Genomic DNA, 21,098 nt, shown 5'->3' with positions numbered 1-21,098 from the left:
CTTATTACTGTTCTTCAAATTTTTTTTTGCTCATCTTGCATAGTGGTTACTCCATATGAACTTTAGAATCAGTTTTTCTGGCAAGACATTTTATTTTATATTGTAAATAGCAAATGATTTAAAAAGACATCTGTGCCAGCATTTCTCACAGTGGGTTTTGTGGAACATTGGTCGTATAATAATGCTTCCTCTAACAAGAATTCTATGGTCAAATATTTTTGGGAAATGCTACATATTATATACCTCCCCTCTTGGATGTGCATTGATAAATCAAAAGCCCTTAACAGTATAGCAATATCTTCTGTTACCTTTTCTAGGAATCCTTCCCTGGTCCCCACAGCCCTGGTTAAATGGTCTTCCTTTTTTTTTTTTTTTCCATGCATAGTTTTGTCATAGTAGTTGTGTTTGTGCTCTATAGAATTTATCTACTTGTTAGAATTATAGGATTAGAGTTTTTGAGAGCAGAGATGATGTTTTCATTTTCTGTTCCCCTAGGTCTTAGGGCAGCAGTTTTAATTTATACTCTTGAGATCCTTCAGGAGTTTTTCCAAAGTTTTTCTTGGCTCTTTTTCCTCTTCTTGGTGACCCCCCCTTTCCATCCCCTCAGTACTTTTCTCTCCTTTGTCTAGAACAGTTTCACTTTCATCTGTTTTTTAATATTTGACATTTACCCAAGATTTTGGTAAAAGAAAATGTTCTGTGTCTGAAAGAAAGGAGAGAAAGAAGGAAGGAAGGAATGGAAGAACAGGGAGATGGAGGGATAAAGGGAATGAAAAGAAGAAGGAAGAGAGAGAGAGAAAGAGAAAGATGAAAGAAAGAGAAGAGCCCAGTACTAAGGCTTAGACAATGCCTGGAACAATAGGTGTTAGAGACATTTTTTTTTTTTTTGAGTACATGGTTGATTAACCACTTTAGCCATCTGCGTTGATAGACTAATATTGAAGTGATCACTAAGCTATCATACCAGTTTACTTTACCTTTCCTCCAACATACTTTTGTTGTTATCACACAGCCTCTGGATCCTAAAAGGTCAATTTTTTTGGTACAACTCTGCTATGAATTTACTTTATAAGCGAAAGGAAAAAAGAATACTTTTCAATTAGTCTGTTTTGAGTTTATTGATGAAACAAATTGAACTTAACTAGGTCACCTTATATAGTTACTGCCAACACTTATTCAACTAAGTAATTTGTAAAACTATCTTCAACCTGATGAATTTTTTTTTTCTTTTTCAGCTTGTGAAACTTTGTATTGCGATGATTGATACTGGAAAAGCCTTTTGTGTTGCAAATAAACAGTTCATGAATGGGATTCGAGACCTGGCTCAGTATTCTAGTAATGATGCTGTAGTTGAGGTTAGTATTACTAAAATTAAAGTTAAAAATGAAAAAAAAAAAAGCAGTAAGACATTAAAGAATTGTGCGTTCATCTACCTTATTTATAGTTATGGTGATACTTAAAATTAGAAGTAGAAAAGTGGTCACCCCTTGGTGCTGTCTTGTATAATTCTGTTTTCTAAGAGAAGTTGATGGTTGATTTGCATTGTGCATTACCTAGCATGGCCCTTCTCACCTAGTTTCTCATTGTTTTGGTTAGTTTACTAAGTTTACTTGCTGCTAGGTGAGCTGAAGCACCTGTCAGAGGGCCTGAGCAGGAAGATCAAGATCATGCCTACTAGTAGCTGCTTATAGGGGCACGCAGAGAGCATTAACCTAAGTACAGCATCTAACTCTATGTATGGGGGGCTGTATAAGTTCTGATTAGCCAGCTTATGCTGAGTTAGCTTAGATCCCTTGGTATACTATGTGGTGTTATATTTCTTTCATGAGAAATAATAACTGGTGAAGAAATGGGTATAGTCTGATGATGATTTGATTCTAGATGCCTACGTGGGCCATCTTGATACACGCAAAACAATTTTGCCTTAGGTTTATATTTGCCATTTCTATTGTTAGCATAATACCAATGAAGGGGCAATATTAATTCTTTCACATTTTTAGGGTTTTATTTGTTACCACGTGTAGACGTGACCTCTGCAGAGTGTACCCATGAGGTAGTGAGATTGTCCTTGGAAATAAATGTTACTGTTTACAGTGTAACTTGATCTTCTGTCAGAAATTCTGAGGTCACATTTTTGTTACATATTTAAGTGGCTCATAAATGATTTGGTTTTCTTTTCCTTTTTTTCTCGTAGACAAGTTTGACCAAGTTTTCTGACAGTCTTCAAGAAATGATAAATTTTCACACAGTAAGTGTCAGTAAGTAGGTGTTACTATGACCATATTAACATTTTAGTATTTTTCATGAGTCACAATATTTTATGAAATGACTAAAAGGGAATTACACGGCTTTGATTGGTCGTCAACTTTTTAGTTGGGTGAATCTAAAATGTACACTGTGTGTGTATTTGTAAGTGTGTGTGCGCACGCATGCGTGTGAAAGAATAAGAGTATTATTTTCCATTCTAATATAGTGAACTTAATATCATTGAAGGACATACACCCAAAAGTTAAATTTTTTCCCTTTAAGTTGTGGCTTTGTAAAATTTTTAAGCATGTATTTAAGAATAAGGAAGTAAAAGTCATTTTAAATGTAGCTATTTCTTTTTAGATACTTACCAATATATCCCCTTTATCTAAACAATTACCAATATTAAAGAGTGTTATATTCTTTGAACTATTTATATGTGTGTTTAAGATTTGTGGGCATTTATCCTTCAAGAATGAGAGATATATATTACTTTGGGAATGTCACAAAATTCCTTTACAAAGTTTGCAAAAGTTTACTGCAAATATGGCAGCTTGTAAGCTGTATGTTTCTTATATTTTTTAAAAAGCTTAACTGATATGGCTGTTGTATAATTATTTAATCAGTGCTTTAAAATTTATTAGCCGCTATCTGTAATAAGAATATCAATACTTATAATCTTCATAAAATCTGCTTGTTTTTGGTTCTTAATTTGATTTTAATTTTTTTTGTTGGTTAGCATATTTAGGATGAAGTAATACGACAATGTTTATTTTAATTATAGTTCAAATTTTAGCTATGCCAATATTGACATGTACGAGTATCTGCTTGAGTGCCTGTTTTCAGTTCTTTTGGGCATGTACCTAGGTGTAGAATTACTGGGTCATATGGTAATTCTATGTTTAACTTTTTGAGGAACTGCCAAACTGTTTTCTACGGAGACTGTACCATTTCACATTTCCACCGGCAGTGTTTGAGTGTTCCAAGTTCTCCACATCGTTATCAACACTTGTTATTGTCAATTTTTTAAAAAAAATTATAACCATCCTAGTAGGTGTGAAGTGGTATCTCATTGTAATTTTGATTTGCGTTTCCCTAATGACTCATGCAGTTGAGCATCTTTTATGTGCTTACTGGTTTTTTGTGTATCTTCTATCATTGTTACCATTGTTGTCTATTGAAGTCCTTTATTTATTTAGAGATAGGGTCTCACTCTGTCACCCAGACTGGAGTGCAGTGACACAGTCATACCTCACTACAGCCTAGAACTCCTAGGCTTAAGTGATCCTCTTACTGTAGCCTCCCAATTGGCTAGGACTACAGTTATGTGCCACCATGCCAGGCTAATTTTTGTTTGTTTGTTTGGTTGGTTTTTTTTTTTTTTTTTTTGGTAGAGATGAGGTCTTGTTCTTTTGCCCAGGCTAGTCTTGAACTCCTGGGCTCAAGCCGTCCTCCCGCCTCAGCCTCCAAAGCACTGGGATTACAGGTGTGAGCCACTGCACCCAGTCCCTTTGTCAGTTATTTAATTGGGCTTTTGTTGTTGTTGTTGTTGACTTACACTTGTTTTACATAGTTTGGATATTAAACCCTTATCAGTTATACAAATATTTTTTCTCGTTTTATAGGTTTTCTTTTTTACTTTCTTGAAAATATCCTTTGACGCACAAAAGTTTTTAGTTTTGATCAAGTCTGAAGTTCAGTTTATCTATTTTGTCTTTTGTTGTTTGTGCTTTTGGTGTTATGTGTAAGGGAATCCATTGCCAAATTCAAGATCATAAAGGTTTACCCTTACGTTTTCTTCTAAGAGTTTTATTGTTTTAGCTCTAGTATTTGACACCAATTTGACCACATAATAGTTTTCTTTTTGCCTTCTGTTGAATTTAGATGACAGTGTTTGGTATATTTGATTTCTCTTTAAACCAAATGTAATTTAATAAGAAAGTTTTTTTTTATATAAATGATTGACTTTAAATTGACATAATAGACTAAATGTTTTCTCTATAATTTATTATCCTTTGAAATATTCCTCTCCTTTAAAGCAGTAAATCTTATGCTATTTCTTTATATAATAATACCTTGCTCTTAGTTATGGTTTTAAATGTGAAAAGTTATGATTAAGATAAACTTTCGGCAAATAATTTTTTTTTTTTTTTTTTTTTGAGACAGAGTCTGGCTCTGTCTCCCAGGCTGGAGTGCAGTGGTGCAATCTTGGCTCACTGCAGCCTCCGCCTCCCGGGTCCAGCCTCCCAAGTTGCTGGGGCTACAGGCATGCACTACCATGCCCGGCTAATTTTTGTATTTTTAGTAGAGACAGGATTTTGGCATGTTGGCTAGGCCGGTCTCAAACTCCTGGCCTAAAGTGATCCACTCACCTTGGCCTTCCAAAGTGTTGGGATTACAGGCATGAGCCACCGCACCTGGCCTTGAAGCAAGGTATATATGTATTATTTCCTTCGGAGGAATAGAGATTGGTTTTTTGTTTTGTTTTTTGTTTTGAGACGGAGTCTCGCTCTGTTGCCAGGCTGGAGTGCAGCGGCGCAATCTTGGCTTACCGCAACCTCTGCCTCCTGGGTTCAAGGGATTCTCCTGCCTCAGCCTCTGGAGTAGCTGGGACTACAGGCGCCTGCCACCACACCCAGCTAATTTTTTGTATTTTTAGTAGAGATGGGGTTTCAACATGTTGGCCAGGATGGTCTCGATCTCTTGACCTCGTGATCCGCCTGCCTCGGCCTCCCAAAGTGCTGGGATTACAGGCGTCAGCCACTGCACCTGGCTGAGATTGGTCTTTTTAATACTAGTGCTCTTAATCTTAATGTGCACCTACATTCCTGAAACCTATGCAGATTCCACTTTTCTCACTTTTCTTTCTCTCTCCTTCCTCCCTCCCTTCGTCCCCCTCCCTTCCTCCCTCCCTCCCTCTTTTTTTTACTATTCCTTATACTTGAGAAACCTCATACTCTGTTGACGGTAAAACTCATGTTGCTTTAAAAAGATAATTTGTATACTAAGAAAAAAACCACTCTTTGTCCGTCTGTCTGGAGGTCTGAAGGCTATATGTTGGTCAGCTTGTTTGTGTTTACATACATGTTTCTATACATGAAGAACTTTTTGTCTGACACTATACCCAGAACTCCAGTGTGTATTTTATTCCCTTATTTTGACAGCATCTCAGAAATTTTCCTTTTAATAGATATAAAAATGAAATTGTGAGTCCTTGGTTTACTTTCTTTTAATTTTCTTCTTTTTATAGTTAATATACCATCTATTCTATCTGGCCTTTTTGTTGTTTTGTAACCAACACTTTAAATTTTTTTCAGTAGGAATGACTTGTGTCACTTGAACTAGAATTCCTATATTTGTGGCAAAAGTTCTTCCCTCATCATAGCCCTGTTATACTTCACTTTAATTAGACTATGGCTAGGGATAACACTTACCTCGTTTACGGTTCTACTCCCGGTAGTTACATCATTCTCATTTTAGGGAAGTCATTTAATTTTTCTGAGATTCACACTCCTCCTCTGTAGGCTGGGCGTGGTGGCTCATACCTGTAATCTCAGCCCTTTAGGAGGCTCAGGTAGTTTGATTCCTTGAGCCCTGGAATTAGAGACCAGCCTGGGCAACAGGGCGAAACTCTTGTCTCTACAAGAAAGAGAAAAATTAGCTGGGTGTGGTGGCTCATGCCTGTAGTTCCAGCTACTCAGGAGGCTGAGGTGTGTGGATCACTTGAGCCTGGGAAATTGAAGCCACAGTGAGCTGTGATTGCACGACTGCACTCTAGCCTGAGCGACAAGCGAGACCTTGTCTCCAAAAAAAGATGTGCATTCCTCCTCAGTGAAATGAAGGGGATTTACTAGATGACTGTCCATTATTAAACATTTATAAAATCATGAGGCATTTATCATTAGATTGAAATTTGGTCTCAGAGCCATTTGTTAAAATGTAGGAGAAGCCCAGTTATATAAAATGCTTTATTTTTGTAGCATTCTCTGGAATTCTAATTACATAGCATCCCAATATAAAGGATGATTAAGAAAAACTGCTGAAAGATAACAAATAGTGTAACCTGCATTAGATTCTGTAGCAGAGCTCATAACAGTTGGGCTTTGGTATATCAGTTTGTGTAAGGATAAAAGTCTGGATATTCCAGAGGTGTCATTTACCAACTTTGTGGGCTTAAATAAATGTTTGAAAATAATAAAACCATTTGTGTTATTAGTCAAGTAAAGATTAAACATATGTTGAAGTCAGATTGTCCGGTCATTTAATAAAATAAATCATTTAGATTATCATGTAATTTATTTATTTATCTGTAAAAATGGATAGAGCTCTTCTTATTCCTTTTAGAATGAGAATATCCTAGGTTTCTCTTTAACTCATATGTTGTTGTTGTTGTTGTTTTTGTGAAATGGAGTCTCGCTGTCTCTCCCAGGCTGGAGTGCAGTGGCGTGATCTTGGCTGACTGCAACCTCCACCTTCCAGGTTCAAGTGATTCTCTTTCCTCAGGAGTATTATGTTTGAAATTCTTTTGTTTTATCGCAATATATATATCTATATATCTTTTTGGAGATGGAGTCTTGCTCTGTTGCCCAGGCTGGAGTGCAGTGGCGTGATCTTGGCTCACTGCAGCCTCCACCTCCCAGGTTCAAGCGATTCTTGTGCATCCGCCTCCCGAGTAGCTGGGATTACAGGCGCCCACCACCACACCCGGCTAGCGTTTATATTTTCAGTAGAGATGGGGTTTCACCATGTTGGCCAGGCTGGTGTCGAACTCCTGACCTCAAGTGATCGGCCCACCTTGGCCTTCCAAAGTGCTAGGATTACAGGTGTGAGCCACTGCGCTTGGCCTTAATGCATATGTTTTTATAAGATGTGAACACACATGACTTTTTCAGAGCAGGTCATGTATGCTACATTCTACTAGATATTAGAATTGGTTTAAAGAGTGGCTTATTTTCCTAGAATTTAAGAGATTTTGGTGACTCCATTGATGACACTTTTGGATTCTAATTTGCTGTTGGTATGAGGAACTTGGAATATTTATTTGATTATTATCTTTGCTGAATGCAGCTTTAAAGTTGGTTTGCTACATAAATTCTATGAACATGTATGACTCTTTTTGCTATCTATCTGTCTGTCTGTCTGTCTGTCAATCATTTTTGAGACAGGGTCTTGCTCTGTTGCCCAGGCAGTAGCGTGATCATAACTCACTGCAGCCTGGAATTCCTGGGCTTAAGTGATTCTCCTAGGAGCCTCAGCCTTCGGAGTAGCTGGGACCACACAGGCATGCACCACCATGCTCAGCTAATTTTTCATTTTTTTGTGAAGATGGGTTCTTGCTATGTTGTCCAGGCTGGTCTCAAACTCCTGGGCTGAAGTTATCATCCTGCCTTGGCTTCCCAAAGTGCTGGGATTACAGGTATGAGCCACTGTGCCTGGCCAGTATTTTTTTTTTTTGTACATTTGATTTTCAATTTAGAGCTGTACACTTAGTCACTCAACAAATGGTTTTAGGCAGTGAGAACAGGGTAGTTTCAGTGTTTCCCAACTCATCTCATCTCATGGCACAGATTGAAAATGATAGTCATGTTTGTATGGAACACTGGAGAAAACTTCATGGGGAGATAAGGGCAGCGATCTGGGTGAAAAAATTTTAAGGTTCTTTTTAATGGAATTATATTTTTAGAAAACACAGTATTAGGGAAGATACTATGTATTGAATGTGTATAACATGTCCAGATGTTTTATTTTTATTTATTTATTTTTTATTTTTTGAGACAGAGTCTTACTCTGTCATCCAGGCTGGAGTGCAGTGGTGCAATCTTAGCTCACTGCAACCTCTGCCTCCCAGGTTCAAGCGATTCTCCTGCCTCAGCTTCCCAAGTAGCTGGGATTACAGGTGCCTGCTTCCAGGCCCAGCTAATTTTTGTATTTTTAGTAGAGATGGGGTTTTACCATGCTGGCCAAGCTGGTCTCTAACTCCTGACCTCAGGTGATCTGCCCGCCTTGGCCTCCCAAAGTGCTGGGATTATATGAGTGAACCACCACGTCTGGTCCAGATGTTTTAAAAAATAAGGTTGAGCTTGCTTCAAAAAACTTAACTTTAAAAAAAGGTCTTCTATGGGAGGCTGAGACAGGAGAATGGCATGACCCCGGGAGGTGAAGCTTGTAGTGAGCCGAGATGGCGCCACTGCACTCCAGCCTGGGTGACAGAGTGAGACTCCGTCTCAAAAAAGAAAAGAAAAAAAAAAAAAAAGGTCTTCTGCATGAAATATTTTCAAGCGATTCCTGGTCAAGATTTAAAATTGATGATCCTTTCAAATTATTGGTCATTGTTAATGACGAGAAACTGCCTATATAGGCATATTAGCAAAAGGCAGGGGAATATTTGTTGCCCTTTTCCCCTGACTCTCAGGAGCTCCTCTCGCACATGTAATTAGAACTTAAATAATTTCATCTTCTTAAGTTGTATTTCAAAGAGGCAATCATTCATAAAATGGAAGTGCTCTTCTTTTTCTCTGATTGGCACAAGTAATGCTTATATTTTCTGGGATAAATTGGACTTTTTGTTTTTTAGATGGAGTCTCGCTCAGCCCCCAGGCTGGAGTGCAGTGGTGTCATCTCGGCTCACTGCAACCTCCGCCTCCCGGGTTCAAGTGATTCTTGTGCCTCAGCCTCCCTAGTAGGTGAGATTACAGGCGCTTGCCACCACGCGTGGCTAATTTTATCTTTAATTTTTTATTTTTAGTAGAGACGGGGGTTTCACCAAGTTGGCCAGGCTGGTCTCGAACTCTGGACCTCAAGTAATCCACCCATCTTGGCCTCTCAAAATGCTGGGATGACAGTGCCTGACCTGGATGGATTTTGAATAAAATAATGAAGCCTTTCTGCAGGTTTACACAGAAGTTGCTCTACGTCTTCCCCCTTCTGCCTACTTTTAACAATTCTCTTTTTGAATTCAGACGATAGCAGTGACTCACTTAGTGACTCATTTTCAGCCTCATGTTTCCACATTCTAAATCCATAAAGTTTGTCAGTATATGTTTTTTTGAGACAGAGTCTTGCTCTGTCGCCCTGGAGTGCAATGGCGTGATCTCTGTTCACTGCAACGTCTGCCTCTTGGGCTCAAGCAGTTCTCCTGCCTTAGCCTCCTGAGTAGCTGGGATTATAGGTGTCCACCACCTGGCTAATTTTTGTACTTTTAGTAGAGATGGGCTTTCACTATGTTGACCAGGCTGGTTTCCAACTCCTGACCTCAAATGATCCACCCGCCTCGGCCTCCCAAAGTGTTGGGATTACAGGTGTGAGCCACCGTCCCTGGCAGTATATGTGAATTGTCAAAAATTTTAAGGACTGCTTCATACAAGTTAATCAGATAGCAGGGTGCCAGTTAGTAAAACCATTTTTTAAAGTCAATAACTAGTGTTAAACAAATCTGCAAGTTGAGAATTATTCCTCCCAAGCTGTTTGAATTCTACTTTTAATTCATAAATTTTAGCAAAATTTGTTCTCTGGAAGTCAGTGCACTTTTGTATGAAATAGAAGATAATGATATTCTCATAGTATTTCTTTGATGATACTTAATGTTTAAATAGTCTTAGATTTATCATTTTGATAACATTTAATTTGGAATTAATATGTATCATATCTACATGCATACTTTTATATATGAAAGATCCTCTGTGAAATGTTTTACTAGATCATCAGAGTTTTCCAAATAAATTTTTTATTTTTATTTTTAAATGAACTTCTGGGCTCAAGCAATCCTCAGACATCACCAAGTGCTGGGATTACAGATGTGAGCCACTGCACCTGGCTCCAAATAAATTCTTAATGTAAGTTTACATCTTGTAGTCATTGTTAGCTACACTATCAGTATGCAAAATTACAGTGTTTCCATAATATCTTTTTTGTTTCACAGTTTTTCTTTAGCATTTTTACTTTTATCATTAGGCTTTTTTTTTTTTTTTCTGAGACGGAGTCTCACTCTGTTGCCCAGGCTGGAGTGCAGTGGTGCCATATCGGCTCACTGCAAGCTCCGCCTCCCGGGTCCATGCCATTTATCATCAGGCATTTCTTTAGGTAGTTTGCAAAACAGTCAGTGCTCTTCCAAGATACTATATTCAAAGTTTATTTATTTTGTTTTAAGACAGAGTTTTGCTCTGTCACTAAGGCTGGAGTGCAGTGGTATGATCATAGCTCACTGCAGCCTCGACCTCCTGGGCTCAAGTGATCCTTCTGCCTCAGCCTTCCAAGTGGTGGGACTACAGGTGTACCACCATGCCTGGCTAATTTTTTTTTGTAGAGCGAGGGTCTTGCTGTGTTGCCCAGGCTGGTCTTGAACTCCTGAGCTCAAGTGATATTCTTGCCTCAGCCTCCCAGAGTACTGGGATTACAAGGTGTGAGCTATTGTGTCTGGCTTTTTTTTTTTTTTGTAGAGACAGGGTCTCATTATGTTGCCCAGGTTGCTATTGAGCTCTTGTGCTAAAGTGATCCTCTCTGGGACTCCCAAGTGCTAAAATCAGAGGCATGAATCACTGTGTCCAACCTCAGATATTTTTTTCTGCTATTAGCTTGAGCACAGTTACTAATGTGCAGAAGCGTCACTCAGCAATGAAAACTTTTTGATAGAGTAGGATTAGTCATTATGCATGTGTTTAGCTGGCATGCCATAAAATGTTATTCTTTTATTGAAATGTGGCACCTTTTCTGTTTCTTGTGCTGCTTTGGAAATTAACAAAGTTCTTGACATTTTTTTCCTGTAGGCTGGTGTATTTTACAATTCTGCAATTGTATGCAGCATTCTGGCTGTTGCTCTTAATTGATAACCTTGTAGTTAGCTTCTTGATCTGATATTATTGTAACTAATCTCATAAAATAACTTTGTGTCTTATTTTGTGTTTGCAGAGGTTTAGTGTGCAAATCTTTCTGTATGAATGTAATTCTGCATTCTTAAAATGTTTCAATGTAAATTTTATTGAAAGATTATAAAATTAAGAATTTTGGGCTGGGCATACTGGCTCATGCCTGTAATCTCAGCAGTTTGGGAGGCCGAGGCAGGTGGATCACTTGGGGCCAAGAGTTTGAGACCAGCCTGCCCATGCCAAAACCCCATCTCTACTAAAAATACAAAAATTAGCTGGGCTTGGTGGTTTGTGCCTGTATTACCTATATAACCAGCTACTTGGGAGGCTGAGACATGAGAATTGCTTGAGCCCGGGAGGTGGAGGTTGCAGTGAGCCAAGATCACACCACTGCACTCCAGCTTGGGCGACAGAGGAAGACTGTCTCAAAGATAAAAAGAATTTTGGGAGCATTCCCCTTGAAAACCAGCATAAGACAAGGATGCCCTCTCCCACCACTCCTATTCAACATAGTATTGGAAGTCCTGGCCAGAGCAGTCAGATAAGAGAAGGAAATAAAGGGCATCCAAATGGGAAGAGAGGAAGTCAAACCATCACTGTTTGCAGATGATGTGATGCTATATCTAGAAAACCCTGTAGTTTCAGTCCCAGAACTCCTTCAGCTGATAAACAACTTCAGCAAAGTTTCAGGATACATAATCAACATGCAAAAATTAGTAGCATTTCTGTACACCAACAACATCCAACCCGAGAGCCAATTCAGGAACACAATCCTGATCACAGTTGCCGCAAAAAGAATAAAATACCTAGGAACACAGCTAACCAAGGAGGTGAAAGATCTCTATAATGAGGATTACAAAACATTGCTCAAAGAAATCAGAGATGGCACAAATGGAAAGATGTTAAATGCTCATGGATAGATAGAATCAATACTGTTAAAATGGCCATACAGCCCAAAGGAATTTACAGATTCAGTGCTATTCCCATCAAACTATCAATGATAGTCTTCACACAACTAGAAACAAACTTTTAAAAAATTCATATGGAACCAAAAAAGTGTTTGAATAGCCAAAGTAATCCTAAGCAAAAAGAATAAATAGAGCTGGAGGCATCACATTCCAGACTTCAAACTATTTTTTTTTTTATTTTTTGGGACAGAGTTTCACTCTAGCTGCCCAGACTGGAGTGCAGTGGCACAAGCTTGGCTCACTGCAACCTCCACCTCCCGGGTTCAAGTGATTCTCCTGCCTCAGCCTCCCAGGTAGCTGGGATTACAGGTGCCCACCACCATACCTGGCTAATTTTTTGTATTTTTAGTAGAGACGGGGTTTTGCCATGTTGCCCAGGCTGGTCTTGAACTCCTAACCTCAAGTGATCCCCCGCCTTGGCCTCCCAAAGTGTTGGGATTACAGGTGTGAGTCACCACACCTAGCCCAGACTTCAGACTATGCTGCAGGGCCACAGTAACCAAAACAGCATGGTACTGGAACAGAAACAGACACATAGACCAGTGGAACAGAGAAGAGAGTCCAGAAATAAAGCTGCACACCTACAACCATCTGATCTTCAACAAAGCTGACAGAAACAAGTAATGAGGGAAAGGACTTCCCTATTCAGTAAATGGTGCTGAGATAACTGGCTAGCCATGTGCAGAAGATTGAAACTGGACCCCTTCCTTATACTGTATACAAAAATCAACTCAAGATGGATTAAAGACTCGAGTGTAACACCCAAAACTGTAAAAACCCTGGAAGAAAATCTAGGAAATACCATCCATGACATAGGCCCTGACAAAGATTTCATGGCAAAGATGCCAAAAGCACTTGCAACAAAAGCAAAAATTGACAATTGGGACCTTAAAGAGCTTCTGCACAGCAAAAGAAACTGTCAACAGAATAAACAGACAACCTGCAGTGGGAGAAAATATTTGCAAACTACTCATCCGACAATGCTCTAATATCCATATTCTGTAAGGAACTTAAACAAATTAACAAGCAAAAAACAACCCAATTAAACAGTGGGCAAAGGACATGAACAGACACTTCAAAAGAAGACATACACAGCCAAGAAGCATATGAAGAAATGTTGAGTATCACTAACAATTAGAGAAATGCAACTCAAAACCACAATGAGATTCCATCTCACACCAGTCAGAATAGGTATTAATAAAAAGTAAAAAACAGATGCTGCCAAGGTTGTGGAGAAAAAGGAAGGCTTGCTTATACATTGCTGATGGAAGTGTAAATTGGTTCAACCATTGTGGAAAGCAGAGTGGCGATTTCTCAAAGAGCGAAAAGCAGAACTACCATTTGACCCAGCAGTCCCATTACAAGGTATATACCCAGAGGAATAAAAATCATTCTACCATAGAGACACATGCACACGAGTGTTCGTTGCAGCACTGTTCACAATAGCAAAAACATAGACTCAACCTAAATGCCCATTAATGACAGATTGGATAAAGAAAATGTGATACGTATATACTGTGGAATACTGTGCAGCCATAAAAATGAGATCATGTCCTGTAGGAATATGGATGGAGCTGGACGCCATTATCCAAACTAACATAGGAACAGAAAACCAAATACCACATGTTCTCACTTGTAAGTGAGAACTAAATAATGAGAACATGTGGACACAAAGAAGGGAATAACTGTCCCTGAAGCCCTTGAGGGTGGAGGGTGGAAGGAGGGAGATGATCAGAAAAAAATAACTTATCAAGTACTAGGCTTGTTACCTGGGTGATGAAATAATCTGTACATCAAACCCCCATGGTAAGAGTTTACCTGTATAACCTGCACATATACCCCTGAACCTAAAATAAAAGCTAAATAAAAAATTAAGCATTTAGTAAACAAAACAATAATTCATTTTAGTCAATGCCATAAATATTACGTATGATCTGAAAATCAGATTTTAAAAAATGTTTTTGAATCTCTAAAGGCCTACAATTTATTTAAAATGTTTTAATTATGTATACTCAATTTCTTCCTCTTTTTTTTTGTTTGTTTGTTTTTGAGACGTAGTTCCGCTCTTGTTGCCCAGGCTGGAGTGGAGTGGCACGATCTCAGCTCACTGCAACCTCCGCCTCCCAGGTTCAAGTGATTCTCTGGCCTCAGCCTCCCAAGTAGCTGGGATTACAGGCGCCCACCACCACACCCAGCTAATTTTTGTATTTTTAGTAGAGATGGGGTTTCGCCATGTTGGCCAGGCTGGTCTTGAACTCCTGACCTCAGGTGATCCACCCGCCTTGACCTCTCAAAGTGTTGGGATTACAGGCATGAGCCACCATGCTCGGCTGATTTCTTCTTTAGAAATGTTTTTTATGGTTAGGAGTTACTATAAATGAAATTTCATCAAGTCACACTTTAGCTAATTAACACCAAAAGCCAATGATAAATAAAAATGAAGAAGTAACAGCTGAAAAATACCAAAAACAATTATATTCTAATAAGAATCTGTAATACTAAATGATGATGCTATGGAAACAACTATGTATAATTTCATGATTAGTAGGAAAAATGTGAAAAATAACATGAAATGATAACACATAAATTGTGATAAAAATATAGTTTTGGATGATTCAAATGGGAATGCAGGAGGAAGAATTAATATAGCTTTGGCAAAGTAGTAATTACTGCATTCAGAAATTTAACAGACAGTGGCTGGGATAATACCTGTAATCTCAGCACTATGGGAGGCAGAGATGGGTGGATAATTTGAGGTCAGGAGTTCGAGACCAGTCTGGCCAACATGGTGAAACCCCGTCTCTATTAAAAATACAAAAATTAGCCAGGCATAGTGGTGCATGCCTGTAATCCCAGCTACTTGGGAGGCTGAGGCAGAAGAATTGCTTGAATCTGGGAGGCGAAGGTTGCAGTGAACTGAGATTGAGCCGCTGCACCCCAGCCTGGGTGACAGAGCGAGACTTGGTCTCAGAAACAGAAACAAACAAAAAAACAGAGAGTTAACAGACAGGCATACAAATAGTACCAAAATGTAATTTTAACAGTTGTAGATTTCTGAATTATACCAAGTAGTTTGCAGCTTTAAAAATCACTATAAAAACTTATAAACATCAATATCTTAAATACGGCTACCAACATCTTGTCAGTAACTTTGTTTAACAACCGCCCCAAAACTTTGTGACTGAAAACAACCACCAAGCGGGGCTTGGAGGGATCAGCTTACTTCTGCTCTAGTTGGTGCTGGCTGGGTGGCTCGACTGTGGCTAAAAGATTCAGCATGTCTGCTACCTTAGCTAGAGTGGCTGGAGTGACTGGTGTTGGCTGAGCTTCTTTCACCCTTTGGAGTCTCTCATCTTCTAGACTTCTCTCTCTACATTTGGCCTCTCTCCCCAGCAGGCTAGTCAGACTTCTTAATGTGATAGCTGGCCTTCACGAATGTGAAATCCGTGGGTACATGGTCCCATAAAGCCTGGGCCTACAAGTCACATAGCATCCCTTCTGCATTCTTTTGATCAAAGCAAGACTCAGAGCCACCCCAGATTCAGGGTAAGGAAAATCAACTCTACCGTGTGAGTGGGAGAGTGGCATGCACCTGCAGGGATGGGAGGAATTGATGGTGGTCATATATATAGGTTGCCTTTCAATACCTGATCTGTGTGCCAGGACTCAGTGTTAGGAAGCTTGACAATAGTCAACTAATCCGCATTCCCCCAGAGTTTTATTTATGTCATTTGAAGTGTAGCATATAATTGAAAAAATCTCCCCAGGTGATCCTGACATGCAGTAAAGTTTGAGATCCACTAGTAAAGTTTGAGATAACTGATGCTTAATGAGTGGCCCCTGGACCAGCAGCATCAGCACCACCTGGGAACTCGTTAGAACTGTAGATTCTCAGAGCCCACCCCAGATCCGCTGAACTAGAAACTATAAGTCTGGGAGCTAGCAATCTGTGTTTGAACAAGCCTTCCAGGTGTTTCTGATGTATTCTAACATTTGAGAACCACTGTTTGAGAGCAGAGTTTGGCAAACCATGCGTTGCAGGCCATATCCAGCCCATTGCCTTTTTTTTTTTTGCGGGGTTGGGGGCATATAAGTTTTTATTGGAACACAGCTATGCTCTTCTGTTTCTGTATTGTCTATGGCTACTTTTACACCACAGCAGCAGGGTTGAGTAGTTATGATAGAGGCCTCATGGCCCACAAGCTTCAGTGCTTATTGTATCTAGCCCTTGACAGAAAAAGTGTCCTGATGACTATTGTAAAGGACTCCTTTGTTTTTCCCATTTACGGGGACTGTATCTGCCATGACACACACTGAAGAGTGGTCCTTTTAATGTTAGTGAATGTGACTTAGTGGTTTAGCTGCCTTTGGTGAATTCTTCTCAGTAAAATGGTGGTGGATGAACCAGGCTGCAACACAGGCTAATTAAAACTAGATTGTTTGTGAATAAGAAGCAGGCATTAGTAATTTTTAAAGCTCCCCAGGTCATTCCAGTCTGTTGCCCAGTTTAAGAAACAGTGGATTGTTTCCTGTAAGCAAACCACCTGGACATCTTGGTAAATGCAGATTCAGATTCTCCATTTCTAACAAGACTGGGGTGGTTCTAGAGATTCTGTAGTTCTGACCAGCTCCCAGGTGATGTGGGTAATGTTTGGTCACACCTGGCAAGCTTTTAAAATACTGATTCTGGAGTCACCAGTGTCTCTAATTATTGTAACATCTGTGTATTTAAAAGTTGCCCAAGTTATTTCAATGTGTAACCAATTTGAGAACCCCTGGGTAGAGCAGTTCGTATAACAGAATCATCTAGCAAACTTCCTAAAAATGTAGAAGCAGCCTGTGTTTCTTCAACAAGATTGTGTCTTTGTATTTTCTTTTAGTTTTCCATGTGATTGTGATACAACCCTAAGCCAGTGGAGAACCACTGCCTTAGAGGAAGGAAGAAAAGGTTTGGAGAAACAGATTAGTACAGGTAGAGGGGCCAGACATGGTAGCTCATGCCTGTAATCCCAGCACTTTGGGAGGCCGAGGTGGTGGGCAGATCACTTGAGGTCAGGAGTTCGAGACCAGCCTGGCCAACATGGTGAAACCCCATCTCTACTAAAAATACAAAAGTGAGCCGGGTGTGGTGACACACGCCTATAATCCCAGCTACTCAGGAGGCTGAGGTAGGAGAATTGCTTGAACCCAGGAAGTAGAGGTTGCAGTGAGCTAAGATCGCGCCACTACACTCCAGCTTAGGTGACAAAGGGAGACGCTGGCTCAAAAAAAAAAGATTACTACAGGCAGAGGAAGTAGAGAGGAATAAATAATATTCATTGACATATTGGGACCAATTCCTGATGAGAGCAAAGAAGAGTTCTCTTTCTCTTCATTTAGTTTAGGCCTATCTATTATAGGCCTAATGAGATTAACCAAAAGATCCAATGAATCTGTAGTGGCACAAGCCATAGCCTTGCCCTTTTCTATAGATTCCGGAAAGGACAGGAATGATTATGTCATGGAGAATCATCAGAAGAGAGTGCTGTGGTAGCTGAGTAATACTTAATGTGTTTTTTTTTTAGAGACAAGGTCTCCCTTTGTCACTCAGGCTGGAGTGCAGGGGCATGATCATAGCACTGCAGCCTCGAACTCCTGGGCTCTGGGAATCCTCCCACCTCAGGATGGTAGGTGTATGCCACAATGCCCTGATAATTTTGTTCTTTAAAACAATATTAAAAATATTTTTTTATTTAAAATGTTTGTGAGTACATAGTAGGTGTGTATTTAGAGGATATATGATATGGGGTATTTTGATAATGTGTAATAATCAGAGTAATTGGGGTATCCAACACCTCAAGCATTTATCGTTTGTGTTACAAACAATCCAGTTATACACCTTGTTATTTTAAAATGTGCAATTAAATTATTTTTGACTATAGTCACCTTGTTGTGCTAGCAAATACTAGGTTTTATTCATTCTTTCTAACTATATTTTGTACCCATTAACCACCCCCACATCCCCCTACCCTCCACCTAGCCTTCCCGGCCTCTGGTAACCATCATTCTACTCTCTATGGGTTCAATTGTTTTAATTTTTACCTCCCACAAATAAGTGAGAACATGTGAGGTTTATCTTTCTGTGCCTGGCTTATTTCACTTAACATAATGACCTCTAGTTCCGTCCATGTCGTTGCAGATGACAGGATCTCCTTCTTCTTTATGGCGGAATAGTACTGCATTGTGTACATGGACCACATTTTCTGCAACCATTCATCTGTTGATGTACACTTGTTTCCAAATCTTGGCTACTGTGAATATGCTACAGTAAACATGAGAACGCATGTATCTCTTTGATATACAGATTTCTTTTGTTTTGGATGTATATCTGAGAGTAGGATTGCTGGATGGTATGGGAGCTCTATTTTTAGTTTTCTCAGGAATCTCCAAGCTGTTCTCCTTAGTGGTTGTACTAATTTACATTCCCACCAACAGTGTACAAGGGTTCCCTTTTCTCCACATCCTAACTAACATTTGTTATTGCTTGTCTTTTGGATAAAAACCTTTAATTAATTATTTATTTATTTGAGACAGAGTCTTGCTCTGTCACTCAGGCTGGAGTAGAGTGATGGGCTATCAGTTTACTGCAACTTCCATCTCCAGTGTTCAAGTTATTCTCCTGCCTCAGCCCCCTGAGTAGCTGGGATTACAGGTGCCCACCACCATGCCCAGCTAACCTCAGGAGATCCATCTGCCTCGGCCTCCCGAAGTGCTGGCATTACAGGCATGAGCCACTGCACCCAGCCTTGGATAAAAGCCATTTTAACTGGCGTGAAATAATCTCATTGTAGTTTTGATTTGCGTTTCGCTGATGATCATTGATGTTGGGTGCCTTTTCATATGCCTGTTGGCCATTTGTATGTCTTTTGAGAAATGTCTATTCAGATCTTTTGCCCATTTTTAATTAGATTATTAGATTTTTTCCTAGTTATTTGAGCCCTTTATAATATTCTTGTTATAAATTCCTTGTTAGAGGGATAGGTTGCAAATATTTTCTCCTGTTCTGTGGATTGTCTCTTCACTTTATTGTTTCCTTTGCTGTGCAGAAGGTTTTTAACTTGATGTGATTCCATTTGTCCACTTTTGCCCTGGTTGCCTGTGCTTTTGTAGGGTATTAAGAAATTTTTACCCAGTCCAATGTCCTGGAGAATTTCCCCAATGTTTTCTTTTAGTAGTTTCATAATTTGAGGTCTTAAAGTCTTTAATCCACTTTGATTTGATATTTACATATGGCAAGAGATAGGGCTCTAGTTTTGTTCTTCTGCATTGGAGTTGTCTGAGCTTTATTTACTGAACAGACTGCCCTTTCCCTGTTGTATGTTCTTGGCACCTTTGTCGAAAACGAGTTCACTTTAGATGTATGGATTTGTTTCTGGGTTCTCTATTCTGTTCCTTTGGTCTATGTGTCTGTTTCTATGCCAGTGCCATGCTGCTTTGGTTACTATTGCTCTGTAGTATAATTTGAGGTAATGGGATTTCTTCAGTTTTGTTCTTTTTGCTGGATAGTTTTGGCTATTCTGTTTGTGTGTGTGTGTGTGTGTGTGTGTGTGTGTGGTTTCATCTAAATTTTAGGATTTTTTTTCTATTTTTGTGAAGAATGTCATTGGTATTTTTCTTTTACTTTTTTCTTCATCCCGAGCAGCTGGGACCACAGGTGCGCGCCACCACGCCCGGTTAATTTTGTATTTTTAGTAGAGACGGAGTTTCTCCATGTTGGTCAGGCTGGTCTCGAACTCCCGACCTCAGGTGATCCACCTGCTTTGGCCTGTCAAAGAGCTGGGTTTACACGCGTGAGCCACTGTGCCCAGCTGTCATTGGTATTTTGATTGGTATGGCATTGAGTCCATAGATTCCTTTGCATAGTATGGACTTTTTTTTTTTTGGAGACAGAGTCTCGCTCTGTCGCCCAGGTGGGAGTGCAGTGGCATGATCTTGGCTCACTGCAAGCTCTGCCTCCTGGGTCTATGCCATTCTCCTGCCTCAGCCTCCCGAGTAGCTGGGACTACAGGCACCCGCCACCACACCCGGCTAATTTTTTTTTGTATTTTTAGTGGAGACAGGGTTTCACTGTGTTAGCCAGGATGGTCTTGATCTCCTGACCTCGTGATCCGCCTGTCTCGGCCTCCCAAAGTGCTGGGATTACAGGCATGAGCCACCACGCCCGTCCTGGACATTTTAACAATATTAGTTCTTCCAATTCATGAACATAGAATGTCTCTCCATTTCTTTGTGTCCTCTTCAACATTTTGCATCAATGTTTTATAGTTTTAATTGTGGAGATCTTTCACTTCTTTGGTTAATTGCTAAGTATTTAATTTTATTTGTAGCAATTGTAAATGGGATTACTTCCTTGATTTCTTTTTCAGATTCTTCACTGTTGGCCTATGGAAATGCTACTGATTTTTGTATGTTGATTTTGTATCCTGTAGCTTTATTGAATTTATCGGTTGTAATAGTTTTTTTGGCGGAGTCTGTAGTCCAAATATAAGGTCATATCATCTGCAAAGATAATTTGACTTTATTCTTGCCAATGTGGATGCTTTTTATTTTATTCTCTTGTCTTACTGCTCTAGCTTAGGACTTCCATAATATGTTGATTAACAATGATGACAGTGGGCATCCTTGTCTGCTTCCAGATCTTAGAGAAAAGGCTTTCAGTTTTTCCCCACTCACTATTATACAAGCTCTGGATCTGTTGTATATGGGCTTTATTATGTTAAGGTATGTTTCTTCTATACCCAGTTTTTTGAGAGTTTTTGTTATGTTGAATTGTATCAAACGCTTTTTCAGCATCAATAGAAGTCATCATATGGTTTTTGTCTTTAATTCTATGTATCAAATTGATTTGCATATGTTGAATCATCCTTACATTCCTGGATTAAATCCCAGTTGGTAATCCTTTTAATGTATTGTTTAATTGAGTTTGCTTATATTTTGTTGAGGATTTTTTTCATCAATGTTCATCAGAGATATTGGCCTGTAG

At 39.4% G+C, this 21,098-nt stretch overlaps 1 protein-coding gene across 7 annotated transcripts in view; it reads left to right on the top strand.

The window, feature by feature from the left end:
* The window catches only part of ACAP2 (ArfGAP with coiled-coil, ankyrin repeat and PH domains 2), a 176,613-nt gene that overhangs the window by 67,741 nt on the left and 87,774 nt on the right, over nucleotides 1-21,098 (top strand). For all 7 annotated transcript variants that reach the window (XM_030823005.1, XM_003280421.4, XM_030823007.1 and 4 more), the window contains exons 3-4: nucleotides 1,236-1,355; nucleotides 2,195-2,248. In XM_030823005.1, coding sequence (XP_030678865.1) covers nucleotides 1,236-1,355; nucleotides 2,195-2,248 — 174 coding nt within the window. The remainder of the gene's footprint in view (nucleotides 1-1,235; nucleotides 1,356-2,194; nucleotides 2,249-21,098) is intronic.

The sequence above is a fragment of the Nomascus leucogenys genome, chromosome 11 (genome assembly GCF_006542625.1).
Source record: "Nomascus leucogenys isolate Asia chromosome 11, Asia_NLE_v1, whole genome shotgun sequence".
In the NCBI taxonomy this organism is placed as follows: domain Eukaryota; kingdom Metazoa; phylum Chordata; class Mammalia; order Primates; family Hylobatidae; genus Nomascus; species Nomascus leucogenys.
Note: the sequence above shows the minus strand (reverse complement) of the source record. Positions and strands in the feature narration are given on the sequence as shown.